Genomic DNA, 17,491 nt, shown 5'->3' with positions numbered 1-17,491 from the left:
CACACAAAGTCGAGCACAGCAGCCAAGCTAAAGTCGGACCCCTAGATCCTCTGAATACACTGTCCGTGTGTACTTAATACTTAACACACACACACACACACGCACACACACACACACAATGTCAATACGTACTTGTGTACTTAACACACACATGGTAACACACACCTACATGATAGCACACCAAACACACACAGGTATGTCATTATTTAATGTGTCGGAAATTTACATTAGCAAAGATGTATACACAACAGAGATGAAAAGACACACAGGGGGAGTCATCAGTAGCTCCCTTCCCCTGGTGATAGACTCACACAGAGACTCAGATGGAGTCTATTTGCTCAGCTGGCCTGAAACACTGCCAGTTTCTCCTTACTGATGTCCTGACTTTGGCTTTGTCTCGTGCACGCCATGTTGTGTCTCTGCTCGTGTTTGCACAGCTCAGCCAAATGCAGTAACGTGGCGGTAGGGTGGCCTAGTCTGACAGAAGGCCCTGCTACCTGTCCATAGTCTTGTTGAAGCTACCCTGAATAAGACGTAGTTCATCTGAAAGCATGTTGGCAGGATGAGTTTGTTGTTGGTGTTTGTGGGAGCTCAAACGAAAACAATCTTCTTTCGCCTAAACAGCGATTAGAACCTACGACTTATCTCTCTCTTGTGTCTTTGTTTCCATCCTTACTTAAGAAACATTTGTTTTATCTTATTTTGAAACTAGGAAGTGATGAAAACCCCATGCGGCTTACAATGTAAACTGTGTTCCAGCATAGTAAATACTGTCAGGAAGAGCAGGTGTAAGCCATCATGCCAAAGGGTTATCTGGTAAATACACCCAGGCAGACATGGTAGTGAGTCAACCAGCCTTGTGATGTGGACGTGCCTGTGGATACTGGGCCGTGCAGAAGGCTAATACGACAAGTATTCGCTCACGTGTTGCTGCCTTGCTCAATAGTGCAAAGAAGTGCTTATAAATTGTAATTTATTTATTTTTTAGAGAACCGAAAAGGTCATGGATCTGTTCCTCCTAGAGCTGGAGTTTGAATTTGTTTTGCAGATTTTGGTTTGAAGTGTCTTTAGTTTTGTTACCCTATTGAAAGAGAAGACAACTCAAGTTACGGGTGGTTAATGTCACGTTGCCATGTAAGCATGACTTACAGTGTTTCCTGATGCACTCCCTCCACCCCCTCAGCATGGCGCACACACACACACACACAATCACAGACACAATCACAGACACACACACACACCCAGAGGACAGAGAGAGCATGCCTTGTTGATTGTTTCAGTGGAACCAGATTAACAGGAATGGCGTAGATTCCTCCATACACACAGCCTTCCTGCATCAGAGCTGCTGCGCCGTCTATTTAATCAACCTGTGACAAATGGAAGTGTGAGGAAGAAAATCACACGCTCATACAAAATCACAATTTGTGCAAAGACATTAATGGTCCAAGGTGTACTTTTTGGACTTACCTGAAGAATAATGTGACTAATAAATATCAGCAGGGTCATTGACCGAAAAAAAAGTGTGTGACTCAAGGCCTCTAACTCTGAATTTCCACCTGCAAACACAGAAGACCCAGGCAGGAAGTTGTTCTGTGGTTGTTTCTTCCATAAACACAACTGCCTGATAATTGTCTTGCAAAAAATTTCATATCATGACCTTCCTACTACTGTCCTCCATCAGGATTCGCGCTTCTCCAGCAAGACACTGAAGCGAACCAGGAAGTTTGTTGTTGATGGCGTGGAAGTTAGCGTGACCACCTCCAAGATCATCCGTGACGATGAGAAGAAGGATGAGGAGATGAGATTTCTCAGGTAAAGGAGTGGCTTTGTTCATTTGTCCCTCTCTGTCACACATGTATAGTACACAGAAGTACGTCCATCTGTCCAACTCTACCCGTTTTTTTGTTGTTTTTTTTGGGGGGGGCTGTGGTTCTCATTGGCTGGTTGCCCATTTGGCTTTCTGTCTATCTGTAGCTCCTTTTTTTAGACCCAAATCATGGTATATTCTTTTTTCTTTTTTTTAATCTTGAGATTGCTGATGTCCCCTTTGTCAGAATTCCAAACTGATTACAGCTTTTCCCTAGAAAGTCCCATTTAAGATGCATCCAGCATATCTGCTAATGCTGCGTTACGGCCACTTCCTCTCCAGTGATCGCTTTTATGACCTCCCTCCTGAATAAACTAGGTTATTTGGATGTGTTTCCATTTTCATGTCTTCCCAGTTAATGACACATCATGCTGTTGATTTTTTTTGTAGTTTTTTTCCTCTTTTATTTTATAGAAAAATCATTCAAAATACAAAACGCATATACCAAACCAATAGGGAAATAAAAAATTTCACAAATCCATCAAACTCCACAGAATCAAAGAGGACAAGAATTAAAAATTACAACACAGGTAGACAAAACAGAAAATAGTGAGGTAACGTAGGCCTTGGCATGGCTTCCAGCCTACAGACCCCCCCCCACCACCACCACCACCAAATCAAAGAAATCTAACAAAAAATACACATATACCACACACAGTATCCTGTTTAACCAAAATCCAACATTGCCCTCCCTCCCTTCCCAGTCACAACAAAAGTGCTCCCCTCTACAAATCCACCAACAAACTCTTCTTCTCTAACATAACCATACAACAATTTTACCCATCATGCTAGGATTACAATGCTGTGGCTGCGGTGTGGTAGAATAGGGAGGTATATTTGTCTTAGAAAATGCCAAAGCCTTTGTTTTTAGCTTGGCCAATAGAATATGCATGTGCATTTTTATTGGTTGCCCGTTTAACGTAATGATACAGACCACAAACCTGCAAACACAGTTGCTGGGATGGAGTGAGACCCTCTCAGCCAGACAATGCTGTGCCATACCTAGGAAGACTGCTGCATTGGATCCAGGACCAATTACTGAGAACTTTGAGCCACGGATCCTTTTATTACTATTATTATTAGTATTAGTTTGACAATGAGAGTGGCATCTGACTCCCAGCTCTCTGTCCTGTTCCCTGAGTCCTGGAAAATTGAGTTTTTTCCTCTCACAGTGAGGATCAGGAACTCGGGGGTCAGCTCTTTCTTTGGCTCAGAGTTTGGCCTGTATGACGGCAAATGTTGCTAAACAGACTATATCAGGAACCTCGCTCTTTTTTCTCTGTAGCCCTTTGGGATTTGCACAAATACTAACAGACTAACAGAGGTCGTAGTCGGCCACTTGAAAAGTAAATGTCTGTGAAGCTACTTTTAGATCAGGGTGAAAATTAGTAATTGAGACATGTTTAGAAAAAAAAGTAAAGAAGGACTCTTTACGATTATGACATTTTTATGGAGATATTTGCATGTATGTATTATAAGTATATTGTTGAAAGCTCTATAAAGCATGGATTTGGGGATGAGAAATAACTCGGTGAGCAAACTAACTCATTTAATAACCGAAGTACAGAGAATCTGCTTCTCTGTGTTGTAAACCAAATGGCTATGGTGTTACCATCCTTTTTAAGAGTGTCATGTCTTGTTTTTTTGATTTTGTGCCTTATAGTTAATTGTTGATGGCTTACTTCATAGTCCTCGTATACAGTAGTGTGTTTCACTAGCCCCATCTAGTGGTATAACGTTAGCATTGCATGTTTTTTAACTACTTTATTAATCTATCCATTTTACTATCCGAACTGCTTATCCTGCTCTCAGGGTCACGGGGATGCTGGAGCCTATCCCAGCAGTCATTGGGCGGCAGGCGGGGAGACACACTGGACAGGATGACACACACACCCTGGACAGGCCCACACACACACACACATTCATACCATACCTAGGGGCAATTTATTTAGTATGGCCAATTCACCTGACCTACATGTCTTTGGACTGTGGGAGGAAACCCACGCAGACACAGGGAGAACATGCAACCTCCACATAGAGGACAACCTGGGTTTACCCCCCCCCCCCCCCAAGGTTGGACTACCCCGGGGCTCGAACCCAGGACCTTCGTGAAGTGGCTGTGCTAACTACTGTGCCACCGTGCCACCTACTTTATTAATTCCTGTGGGGTAATTATTTTTCTGCATTTAACCCATCTTAGCTGTGTAGCTAGGAGCAGTGGGTAGCCGCCGTGCAGCGCCCAGTGACCAACTCCAGTTCGTCTTGCCATGCCTCAGTCAGGGGCACAGACAGGAGTATTAACCCTAACATGCATGTCTTTTTGATGGTGGGGGAAACCGGAGCACCCAGAGAAAACCCACCGTAGACATGGGGAGAACATGCAAACTCCACACAGAAAGGACCTGAGTTGACTGTAGAATGTGTAGTGTTGCATCTTATAAATTTTTGTCTACTTGGGCAAGAGTGCATGTAACTTTCTTTAGCTTACTGTTCATTGGCAGTAAACTCATATGCCATCTGACAGTCGAATTTTTTCCCCCTCTCCTATTCTCTTATTAGGAGGCTAAAAGCTGGAGAAGGTTATAAAAAGCTTGCCAATGCTTTTTACCTTCCTAAGAGTACCGTAAAGTCCACTGTAACACCACCAGCAATGCTTCCAAAAAAAGAAAAGAAAAGAAAAAAGCCATAACTGGCATTACCAAGATTAGGCCATCCTACCAAACTGAACAACTGGACAAGAAGAGTAATTGTCATAGGAATGACCAAGAGACAAGCTCAATCACTTACAGGTTTGCAGAGTTCACTGGCTAAAAGAGGAAGCTTTCAGACATCGACCGTCTCCACAGCACTTCGCATTCTGCCTGTCGTGGAGAGTGGCTAGAAGGAGGCCATTTCTGAGAAAGGCCCAGCGTTAAGTCCTGCTTGGGGTTTGCTAGAAACCATGTAACAAAATCTGAGACTTTCTGAAAAGAAGATTTGCGGTCTGATGAGGCTAAAGTTGAGCTCTTTGTCTGTGAATCTTCTCATTCATCCAGGTCATGGTTATCCAAAGGAATTGAATCAAGTGCAACTGGACTTGGTATATATCCGTGAAGACGTTTCACCTCTCGTCCAAGAGGCTTCATCAGTTCGTGCCTTTCTGACTAGACCAAGCTAGTCTGACTGGCTAGTGATGAAACTCAGCCGCCGTGATGAAGCCTCTTGGATGAGAGGCGAAACGTCTTCACGGATATATACCAAGTCCAGTTGCACTTGATTCAATTCCTTTGGATTGAGCTCTTTGGCCTGAAAGTGTTATTAGCCAAACTCAGCCCAAAACCCAGGTAACACTATCCCTACCGGCAAGCATGATGGTGTCAGCATCATGCTGTGAGGTTGCTTTTCAGCAGGAAGGGCTAGAAAGCCTGTCACCATCAAAGGTGAAATGGATGGAGCCACGTACAGACAAATCCTTAAGGATAACTTGTTTAGGTCTGCAAGATCTGTGTTTAAGGTGAAGATTCGTTTTTCAACAGGACATTGACCCGAAGTACAAAAAAAAAAAAACTTCCAAGGAATGGTTTTAAAAAAAGAGGGTTCGTACCCTGGAATGGCCTGGCGAAACCCCAGACTTAAATCCCATTGCAAATCTGTGGTTTGACCTGAAAAGTACTGCCCGCCAACACGCTCTGTTCAACTTGGCAGAGTTGGCACTCATTTTCATTGAGGACTTGACAAAACTTTCAAAAGCTAACAAATATTTCACACAGATATGAAGACCCACAGCTGCGATTGCTGCCAAAGACCTGTCTACAAAGTACTGACTGTGTGTGTGTGTGGGGGGGGTGGTGGAGGATACTTTGGAACTTGAATCTTTTATTCAAGAAAAAAAATATGATTAAAAAAAATATCCTGATTGTGTGTAAGTTATTGTGTTAGTGAGGGGAGAAAAATATCACATTGTGAAAGTGCCTCACGAGCAACACACCAAGTCACATTCCTGGTTTGGGAAAATTTGGCAAAAAATGAACTCACTCTCATCCTGTGTGTGTGTGTGTGTGTGTGTGTGTGTGTGTGTGTGTGTGTGTGTGTGTGTGTGTGTGTGTGTGTGTGTGTGTGTATGGACGTTTAGGCGCCAGGAGCTTCGTGAGCTGCGCCTCCTGCAGAAGGAGGAGCACCGTGCTCAGGCCGTCCTCAACACCAAGCTGGAGGCTCAGAAGGAACAGATGCAGAGACGCTTTGATCAGGAGATGAACGTGAGAGACACATTTACACACACACACACACACACACACACACACACACACACACACACACACACACACAACCACACACATCCAAAGGAGTTGAATCAAGTGCAACTGGACTTGGTATCTAATTCCAGTTGCACTTGATTCAACTCCTTTGGATAACCATGACCTGGATGAATGAGAACATTCACACACACAAACACACACACAACCACACAGACATACTTTCTGATTCCTAGGTAGACCTGACTTGGAGCAGGGGTGTTGATTTCGCTGAAAGAAAGTGACACAAATCAATAATGAAATGAAAAACTAAGTTAAAAATCACCTGTAAACCAAAGCTTTTGATAAAATTTACCGTCGCCTTTCACTAAGTCATTGAGGAACATTTCCCTTCATAGTTTCCAGTAGTGAAAATAACATGTTGGTTATTTCTTTGATTAGGGACAGAGTTATGCCTGCCGGGCAGCCGTTTTCTCCAAATCCTGATTAGAACCAATCAAACGCGAATTTTGATTTAGTGATCTGCTCTTTTTGCCCCTGGAAAAAAAAAGTAGTTGAAGAACTTTTTTTATATATACACACACACACACACACACATATATATATATATACACTTAGCACAAAAAGTAAGGAAATTTGTGTTTGGTAGATTATTTCTTTGTTGTAACAATGCTTCTTGGCAATAAATCTTATATCAGGCAGCTGATTGTCAGCACCTGGGGTACCAGAAGCTCAAAACAAGAGTCAATAGCAACAGAAAAATAAGCTGTTCGGCATTGGCAGAGAAGATTTGACAAATTTTTCATGGGCGCAACCCACATACTCAGCTCTGCTGCTCATACCACAAATGCATGTTCCTTACAGATGGGCACCATTTAAAAGGGAAATAAACAGGCTTTCCAACGGTGTAAGATTTATTGCCAAGAAGCATTGTTACAACAAAGAAATAATCTACCAAACACACATTTTCTTACTTTTTGTGTTAAGTATATATATTTTTCTCAACAAGAGTAAGACTGCAGATTAGGAAACAAATTTGGTTTAATTTTTATTTTTAAGGTCATTTTTACATACTAAAGTTTCCTATCTAGACTAGACTATCATTCACTCATTTTACTACCTACAGTGGAGATTAATTTTGACTCTATGAAATAAGGCAGATATCTGACAGTATTGTAAATTTTGAGTGAAATACCATTTGTAAAATAATGATTGACACAGCAATCCACCAATCAGCACTATGCAATCATCTCCACTTCCAATGATATCCGACTCCCCACTAAGGTCTCCCCCGCTCATATGAGTCTATATGTTACTGTTGATGGGAGATTTAGGTCTAAACTAACCAATAACAATATCAAAGCTCACATTGAAAGTTTATTGGATATTTTTATTTGGACTTTTAAATGCATTGTTGAGATGAGATCTGAAAACATCATTCATCTGACAGTTCAAAACATACCAACGAGGTTTGGCTTTTTGAAGGACTCATTTAATGAGCAGACCGGCCAAAACGTGACCCAGAAGGGAGACTCATAGACTGAAATGAATAGCAGGCCATCTCTCTATCGCTGGTCTGTGCTTCACTAAACTAGTCATCATCTTCGTAGGCCAAGAAGAAGCACTATGATACAGAGCTGGAGAGCCTGGAGAAGCACCAGAAGCAAACCATAGAGAAGATGGAGGCTGACCATAATGTCAAACACCGAGACGAATCCAGACGCATTCGAGCCGAGCAGGAACGTGACTACCACAAGTTTCAGGATCAGATGAAACACAGAAAGAAAGAAGTATGTAAAAATTGAGTGTGCGGACATGTGTCTGTGAAAAAGTATGTTTTGTGTATGAGTTATACAGGAAGTGAGTTATACAGGAAGTGTACAAAATACCAGGGCCAACCACCTTCTCCATGTAATCATCAGATCAGTTTCACTTTCATCTATCAAATTAAATTACATTAAATTAAATTTCTTCTTTATTATAGGAGGATGCACATGATGGGGTAGTGTGTGTGTGTGTGTGTGTGTGTGTGTGTGTGTGTGTTTGGTGGTTGTGTTGGTAGTCTTCAAAGCCTTGAAACAACTGAAAGATGTATTTATTTGTATAGCTCAATATCACAAATTACTAATTTGCCTCAAGGGGCTTTACAGCAACACAACATCCTGTCCTTAGACCCTCGCATCTAATAAGGAGCAACTCCCTAAAAAAATCCCTTTAACAGGGAGAAAAAATAGGAAGAAACCCCAGGGAGGGCATGAGGCCATTCAGCACTATGAAGAGGCTGCATCTTTATTACCTGCCTGTCTTTGATTACAGCAGAAAGCTTGCTTAGGTGAAAACATGTAGGGATTTATTTTTTTACTGAAACCGTGTTTCCTTGTTTCCACAGGTAAAACAAGCTGTTGACAAGTTGCCTCGAAATCAACGCAAAGAATCTATGAAACAGAGAATGAATGACTTCCAACAGAAGAAGATAAGTGAAGTAAGTGCAAGATGAGGTCGCTTTTTTTTGTGTGGATTTTAACCCCCTTTTTCTCCCCAATTGTATCCGGCCAATTACCCCACTCTCCCGAGTTGTCCCGGTCGCTGCTCCACCCCCTCTGCTGATCCGGGGGGGGGGGGGGGGGCTGCAGACTACCACATGCCTCCTCTGATACATGTGGAGTCGCCAGCCACTTCTTTTCCCCTGACAGTGAGGAGTTTTTCCAGGGGGATGTAGCACATGGGAGGATCACGCTATTCTCCCCTCCTCCCCGAACAGGCGCCCCGACTGACCAGAGGAGGCGCTAGTGCAGTGATCAGGACACATACCCACATCCGGCTTCCCACCTGTAGACACGGCAAATTGTGTCTGTAGGGACTCCCGACCAAACCGGAGGTAACACGGGGATTCAAACTGGCGAGCTCGGTGTTGGTAGGCAACGGAATAGACTGCTATGCTACCACGATGCCCAAGTTCACTTATTTTTTTGACATTGGTCCAACTGCAAAGCTGGTCAGCTGTTTCATAGACGTCAACTTGGGAACAGTTTACTTGGATTCAGTCACTGCCATTCTGCAGCTCCTGCTGATATGTACTGGCTTCAGCAAGGGGAAAATGCTGCTCATTATCTGCTTGGCCACATTGAAAGCATTGGTCTTTCCGTCTCTCTTCACATCCCTCCATGGTTTTTTTTCTCTCATTGTTTCTTCATTTTACTTTATATTCTAAAGTGGCTTGTGAAATTGAGTTAAAAAATGCGATGCAAGTAATGATTATATTGTTATCACTTGTGTTTTGTGGTTCAGGAGCAGGAATTCTTGGCAGCCCAGAAAAACTACCTGGACACCACGCTAAACAGAATAACCTCAGACAACAAGAGAGAAATCTCAGAGATGGAGAGAGATTGCCTCCAGAAAAAGCAGCACCTTATCCGAGGTAAATTAAGTTTTTGGTAGAAATTCTAATCTCACACACATGAGCATTTTAACACCAAGGGGCCGTTTAGTTGGACACTTACTGAGTTTATGCTGGATTCCACCTTTATGATTTTGTTAAATTGAGATATGAGAGGCTTAATTGTTTTTCAACAGACATTTGGCAGCATACTGAAGTGAATAAGGGCTTTAGCGGATGACAAATCGCCCTTTAATCTTACCGGAAAGGAGTTGCGAGGTTACAACACCGAGATGTTATTTGCTTGACGACTGAGGGACTTTCCATTGGCAGTTCATTAAGGAGGACTGGTAGTCTGTGTTTGAGATGGTCTTTTAGTTTCCATCGAATGAAAAGAAGATGCAGATTGAGTCCTCAGCAGATGTTTGTTTTGAGACTTGGAACTATGGTCACTCATGGTCACATGTTAAGGGTTTGGATTTGGTTTTATTTATTTCATACATGTGTTTAAGTTGGAGTCTATTCAGATGCAAATTTTATGTCTCAAACTTAAAAACAATTTGAGACTACCCCTTTGTCACCATTACCCCCACTCGGCCCCCCCCCCCCTTCTTTTCAAAGTTCATCCATATCTGTCTCTGACTGTCTCCTCCACTTCCTTTATGCCGTCAGAGCGGGAAGCCACAATTTGGGACCTGGAAGAGAAGAATCTCCATGAGAGACACCAGCTGATGAAGCAGCAACTCAAAGACCAGTACTTCCTTCAGAGGCATCAGCTCCTCAAGAAGCACGAGAAGGTAAAGACTGTAACTCCAAATACCACAAGAAGTTCTCAATGTGGGAGTCAAGTGCAAATTGTCTTACTACCTTTTTAACCCCTTTACTGTTGTTTTTGCACTCAGTACACAAACAGACCTATAATTCCTCAATTTGTCTATTTTTGTTTTGCACACAGGCAGACAATCACATCACTGATTCCTCTTTAAGCATCAAACACTGATCAATAGTTAGATACCATTTCAGTATAGATAACATTTATTAGAAGGATAAACCCCTTGAAGGTGAACCATCTCATTTTCAAGGGGGTCCATAACACGAATATACAGAAAATACAATACGTAAAGCAAGACGACACAAATACACTCACACATAACAGACAAAAGCTCTCCCAGGCCTAGCCGCTCCCAATACCCACTGGTTCCCCTAAAATGCCAAAATACATACAGTAAATGTACACATACCCGTACAAAGTTATGTTCCTTTGCAGGTTTTTTCCCCGTTATGCGATGCATTTTCAAAAAAACGTTTAATCATTTCCCAAATCCAATGTGTAACAAACGGTGTAGTGATAGTTGTTAACCGTGCGTGTTTGCCTTGGCTATATTAAACTGATGGTTTACAGTCTGACATGTGTGAGCTCCAGTTGCCTGCATATACATTACATCACATTTATTCAGTTTTATCTTGGCTCTTATGAAATGATGTTCACTCTCATCATGCTTGCTCCCAAAAACTCCAGGTATGTACGTGACTTTTGACAGATATGGGAATCGAAATGGATTCATCCTGCAGTTGATGGGCGACCTCATTGATCACCAGACCGTCCTGCCTGCCCTAACAAATTGTAAAGACTGACACTGTTTTGTTTTTTTTCCCGTGTTATCACAGGAGCTGGAGCAGATGCAGTGCTATAACCAGCGTATGATTGAGCTCCTGAAGGCTCGGCAGCAGCAGGAGAAAGGTCGGCTGCCTAAGATCCAGCGCAGCGAGGCCAAGACCCGCATGGCCATGTTTAAAAAGAGCCTCCGCATCAACTCCACCGGCAGCCCTGCAGAGGACAGAGAGAAGATAAAACAGGTAGGGCGGGGGGGTTGAGGACATAGAGAAGGATGGGAGATTGAATTAAATTTGGTTAGATCAGAACTTGAACGATGCCTGAGGGGAAATTGGATTATTGTAGCAGTAAAAAGGTCAATGGAAAGCTAAAAAAAAAAAACACATAGCCAGAATGAAAAACAATAATAGAATCATAAAACAAGTATACAAGGATTTGCAATTAACAAGTTATCTTAAAATGTGTAAGAATAAGCATTAAATTAAAAAAAAAAAATTAGATTTAGTTAATTATTTTCATTGAAAAATTAAATAAACATAAGTACAGCTTGTGACTATATAAAGAAGAAAGAACACATATGCAAACTTTGCTGCTACCATCGTAGTGATAACCTGCCATTATCTAACACTACTGCTAAAGCTCTATGGCAAAAAAAACAAAATAAAAAACACAACAACACACGGTTGAATCTTGATTTAGCCATTGACGCTGTAGCATCTGTTGAGGTGCTATTCTTTAGAGTATAATTTTCCCAGGGAAGTCCCACTGTACCATATATAATATATGAAAATGAGCCACAATCAAAGTGTTCGTGATTTGAACATCCCTGTAAAATATCAGGGTGCATTTTTTGCACATCAGTCTTCAGGATTATATTTTCAAAGGGACAAGGATAGTAAATGTAAAACAAATACATGCTGGGTTGGTAACTTGTATTATTAGGAACTAATAAGAAAAGCTTCAGACATGTTGACCATAGAGGAGAAAGTTGCAAGTGGTTCTGTATTTATCTTCTACTGCCACTAGGAGGCGCCATGTTCTCTGCTGCATGCTGTCACATAGACTCAATACAGAGGGGTTCACCATATGTCTCTGTCAAGTACAAAAGTGACAAAACACATCAACTAAAATCAGCATACGCAGGCAAGCTGTCAGAACGGAAGGCAGCAACTATAAATTAGACAAACGCTTCCCATTATCACATGACAATTGTGCGAAAATGTTAAGATTTAATGGCATGCGATCCCATTACTTTTAAGTCTTACCATGAGCTGAGCTTACCTGACGTCACAACATTTACATGACTGGTCTGGGCGATTTCCCCAAGTGGTAAAAAAAAAAGTGTTTAATGGCGGCATCCTTGAAATCGCTAATTCTGCTGAAAAACAGCCTTGGTGATGGATATCTTAGTTGTATGAGCTCTTTATTGTCAATTATTAGCATGAGCTCTTGAGTTTACGTTTCCATAAATGTGCTTCTTGTCAGTGAAACCTCTAACTGTGGACACCACACAAACATGCCGATTCCCAGAGACTCGTATAAGGCAGCGGTGTCACTTGAAAAAAAATCCTACACTCAGCTCTACAACTAATTGTGGGGTCTGATCAAACTTTGGTTTGTTCCTTTTATGATAGAGCAGTATATCCGAGGCACCTTTCTGATCCAGTTGTCCTCTTCCATAATCTATAATTATCCCATCCATTCTCAAAGTGCATTTGATAAATACACAAGTTAATAATAAACAGTGGCATAGTCATCTTTCATTTCATGATTGATAAAAATAATCACAACTTACAAAAGGTGTGTATGAAATGATATTGCTGATTCTGTGCGCTGATGGATGTGTTTAAACTAAAGCTTTCTCTCTCGTGCCTTCCTCTCGGCAGTTTTCTCAGCAGGAGGACAAGAGGCAGAAGGCAGAGAGGCTGCACCAGCAGCAGAAGCATGAGAACCAGATGAGGGAGATGACCGGTCAGTGTGAAGCCAACATGCGTGAGCTCCAGCAGCTGCAGGTGACCACGAGCAACCACCACCTCTTCCATTTTACTGACCTACTTGCTATCGCTACCACACCGCAGGACAGATAAATACAGTGCCTTTAAACTTATATAAGTAACACAAAGTGTTCCAGATTTAAATACTGTACTGTTAAGGACCACATTTTGATTTAGTCGCCACTTGTGAAGGCTCAAACATAAATGCCTTTTCATGCTCTTAGAAAAAAGTTTGTTCAAAATACAGAAGAGGGCAACATAGCCGCCTATTGGTTCATCAGTGCTCATGTGTTATACCATCAGGGTCCGGGTTTCGATCCCTGTCATTGTGTGTGTGTTGTTTGCATGTTCTCCCCATGTTTTTGTTGGTTTCCTCCCATAGTCCAGAGACATTCAATGAATTTAAGACTCTAAATTACCTCTTGGTACTACCAGATGCCTGTTTAAATATGGTGTTGTTTGGGGACTGGGGTTCGCGCCCCGGTCTCGTCAGATCCGACTATGGCCGGACTCGACGAAGCAGCGATCATTGGCAACGCTGTCTTCGGGAGGGGGGCGGAGTCGGCTTGTGTTCGTCACGTGAATGCGTCTCTGTGTGTGTCGGAAAAACAGTGGTTCGGCTTGGAGTCGCCTTGTCACGAAAGTGGCGAGGCGGTCTCCTTCGAGACTGCCGGCCGGAGAGATGCAGTTGGCGAACGCATACAGTGCGAGGGTGGGTGTTTGAATTAAAATAGGGATCGATTGGCCACTAAATTGGGAGAAAAAAGGGAAAAATCAGAAATAAATTTATTTAAAAAAAAAAAAAATATGGTGTTGTTGCCCATCACAGTCCTGAATTGCAGTTAGTGGATCTAGAATGAATGAACGAGTGAACGGATGGATGACTGGTAGTACAGGGCAGCAGGTAGTACATGTCTTGCTAACGTTTCCTTCTTGGATGTTTCAGAATGAGAAATGCCACCTGTTGGTTGAGAATGAAACTCAAAGGCTCAAGTATTTGGATGAGCAACACAACCAGCAGCTGAAGGAATGGAGGGATCAACTAAAACCAAGAAAGAAGGTAAATATGATTGTGAGAGTTACAAAAATACACAGAAGATATATTTTTTAAGAGGTTGTTCTTAATATGAAGTAAGTTAAAGGATCCCTAGACGTCAATGACAAATGGTTATTAAAACAAAAATCCATATATAACAACTTCGTATACAGTACGTAGTTGCAAATATAATGACTAACTCATATTATGGTATAGGTTAGAAAAAATATGAACACTACCATCATTCTAGTATCTCAAGCAGAACATATCAATGGGGAAAAAATGATCATTTGGAACGACTTCCTGTTACTTCAAAGGAATAGAGTTTCTAGGGTTGCTTATGAGTCAAATTGGGGACATCTAACGATGCGTCAAAATATAGTTTATCACTTCTTTTTTTATTTTTTTGTGGATTTTTGCCCCCTTTTTCTCCCCAATTGTACTTGGCCAATTGCCCTATTTTTCCAAGCTGTCCCGGTCGCTGCTCCACGCCCTCTGCCAATCTGGGGAGGGCTGCAGACTACCACATGCGTCCTCCGGTACATGTGGAGTCGCCAGCTGTTTTTTTTCACCTGACAGTGAGGAGTTTCGCCAGGAGGACGTAGTGTGTGGGAGGATCACGCTATTCCCCCAGTTCCCCCTCCCCCCGAGCGGGCGCCCTGACCGACCAGAGGAGGCGCTAGTGCATTGATCAGGACACATACCCACATCCAGCTTCCCACCCGCAGACACGGCAAATTGTGTCTGTAGGGACGCCTGACCAAGCCGGAGCTAAATGTTGGAGATATGACTGGTGTATTTGTGAACCTTGTAAATAGTTAAGAGGCATAAGTCTAAAACTGTAGCCTTGCTCATTCATGATTTCTTCCCTCTCTGTTTTGTAATTCTTCCCCTCCATTTTCTCCCAGGCCCTTGAAGAGGAGCTGAACCAGAAGAAGAGGGAGCAGGAGGAGTTCTTCAGGATGAGCATGAGTTCAGAATGCCCCAACCCCAGTTCACCAAACAAGCTCTCCAAATTCCTGCCTTATGCTGACTCATCCACCACGTAAAACAGTCACCACCCTGACTCCATACAATGCTGATTTGCTACAGCACACACACACACACACACACACACACACGCTTGATGGCTGAGATTGCCACCTGGCTCAGTTTTTTTTTCTTTGTTTTTTTTTACTCTTTTACAACCCAAATATACTTTGCTAGTAATGGCAGTATCCCTCTGCTGTTAAGTTTTTATAAGGAAATATTTGTTTTGATTCATGTTTTAAGTTCGTCCCTTCGATTGACACAGAAATGTGTCATATTATTTAAAGGACTCCCAGTTCATTGGGCGCTTCAGGTGACGTGATCATTAAGTATCTCCCATGCAGGGATTTGGTTTTCTTTCTGTTTTAATCTTGTTTTATTAATGCGTACCAATGAAACATGAGGCTAGCTTGATTCAGTGGCCTTTAAAGTGGGCAGTCAGAAGACACACAACCCATCGATGATTTCAAAAATCAAACACTCCATATGTTGGTTGAGAGATTATTTATGGTATGGGGTGACCAGCGTGGGGACGATCCCTCGGATCAGGATAGAAGTGCCTTGTTAAATGATGGTGAGGGGTTAGGGATTTTTTTGAACCCCAGGAAGTCGCTGGCCTTTTCCAAAACCTATTACAACTACATTCACAACCCACAATAATCTCATATACCAATTTATGACCGCGTTTGTGTGCCTTGGTTAAACCACCTTTTATTTACAGTACAATCCTCTTTCTCCAGAACCTGGATGCATGCCTTGCATCCAGCTGCCAAATTTTTTTATTATTATTATTTATGTTAACTGTTAAAAGATGTCACACGGTAAAATCCAGGTCCAGAAAATCCTCACTGTAAATATTGATCTAAAATTTGGGGGTTATATACAACAAAGGACAAAGGGTTTAAATTATCTGGAAATTGAATTTTATATGTTGTGTGAAATGAGAAAGTGGAGGGATGTTCTAAAGTTGTTAACCCCCTTAGATTCAAATTTAAAATTCAGATGTTTTAAAAATGTACTTTTAAATAGTTTACTTAGGGGTGATATTTAACCGGGGGGAATACAAAGTATCTGAAGTCAGTATTTCTGTAATATTATTTTAATTTCCTTTTACTGTAAAATCTATATCACACTGGATAGGAACTGACCAAGCCAAAGCGAAATACTGTTTTTTTTAAGGATATTAATGAATATGGGGTTGAAATAAATAACTTTCCGTGTTTAATTGTTAAATGTTTTATATGAGATGCACTGTCTCCTAACCAAAGTGCAATATTATGTCTTTGCTCAGCTTTAAGAGATTTATTTTTCAAAATTGTGCCTTTCCTTGCACTGAGACGGGGGAAATAATACAAAAGTTTTCACTCCGAAATGCTATAGGTCTGGTTTTTGGAAGGGGGGAAAATGTTACTTGAAATGTATCCCTCAGTAGTTCAAACATCTAGTTTATTGCCGACATGAAAAACAAACACGGAAAACATAAATTTCTGAAAGCATGCTTTTTTTTCCTTTTTTTTTTTTTTGGACAAAGCGCTTAAGTTCTGAAAGGGATTGAAAACTGTTGGTCTTTTGTGTCATATATATTTTTGAAGGGCTTCTGTAGCCACAGACTTTGAGTTAGAAATAGTGATTTATAGACCTGTATGGCCTGTAGATTTACACTGAATCAGGTATATAACCAGGTACAACTTAAACTGAGCTCTCTCTCTCGTTCACACTCTTCCTCTAAGGAAATGCTTTGTTTTGTTTTTTTCTATCTCTGTTTCCATACATACGTAATGGCTATTTGCATGTCTTCCCCTCTGCTTTGGTTTACATAACATTAGTTGTATGGAGGGGATGTGAGTGTGAATGAAACTGTCATCAGAAGAAACCACTTCTGTAAATAATTAATAAATGCAGATTGGAATTCCTAACCTAGCAGACATTGTGGTCCTTGCAATATGTTACTGTGACAAGGCTCAGTCTTGAACTAGATGTGGCACTGTAGAGGGCATATTGTTTTCATCCATAGATAGCTAACAAACAAATAGTGTAGCACATCAGAACAATTAGATCCTCGCTTTACAGCTCTCATCCATGGATGGATCACCAAACAGGCCTACAAGGCAAAGATCCAGGGACCCAAGGGGTCAGGTGGCTCCACAGCTAGAGCCTCTACGTGTTGTTGCTGTTGTTAACCTTTATTTATGACCACAGAGTTGAAAAACTCAGTCAGTCATATAAACAACAGCTTTCTATCACTGTTTTATTATATTTTTAAGCTGTCTATGTTAATATTAAATGTTGCTTTATGGAATAACTAAAAACCAAACCATTTAAGTGAGTTTGTTGACATATAC

The 17,491-nt window shown here is 41.6% G+C and overlaps 1 protein-coding gene across 1 annotated transcript in view; it reads left to right on the top strand.

The window, feature by feature from the left end:
• stk10 (serine/threonine kinase 10) overlaps nt 1-17,065 on the top strand; it is a 99,665-nt gene extending 82,600 nt beyond the window's left edge. The window contains exons 11-20 of the mRNA XM_056284548.1: nt 1,682-1,812; nt 5,979-6,102; nt 7,710-7,889; nt 8,489-8,581; nt 9,388-9,517; nt 10,148-10,272; nt 11,144-11,332; nt 12,977-13,102; nt 14,031-14,144; nt 15,029-17,065. Of these exons, the coding sequence (XP_056140523.1) occupies nt 1,682-1,812; nt 5,979-6,102; nt 7,710-7,889; nt 8,489-8,581; nt 9,388-9,517; nt 10,148-10,272; nt 11,144-11,332; nt 12,977-13,102; nt 14,031-14,144; nt 15,029-15,169 (1,353 nt within the window). The 3' untranslated portion in view covers nt 15,170-17,065. The remainder of the gene's footprint in view (nt 1-1,681; nt 1,813-5,978; nt 6,103-7,709; nt 7,890-8,488; nt 8,582-9,387; nt 9,518-10,147; nt 10,273-11,143; nt 11,333-12,976; nt 13,103-14,030; nt 14,145-15,028) is intronic.
• Nucleotides 17,066-17,491: the final 426 nt, after the last annotated feature.

Source organism: Lampris incognitus, chromosome 8 (assembly GCF_029633865.1).
Source record: "Lampris incognitus isolate fLamInc1 chromosome 8, fLamInc1.hap2, whole genome shotgun sequence".
NCBI classification, from domain to species: domain Eukaryota; kingdom Metazoa; phylum Chordata; class Actinopteri; order Lampriformes; family Lampridae; genus Lampris; species Lampris incognitus.
This window is presented reverse-complemented; position numbering and strand designations above follow the sequence as displayed.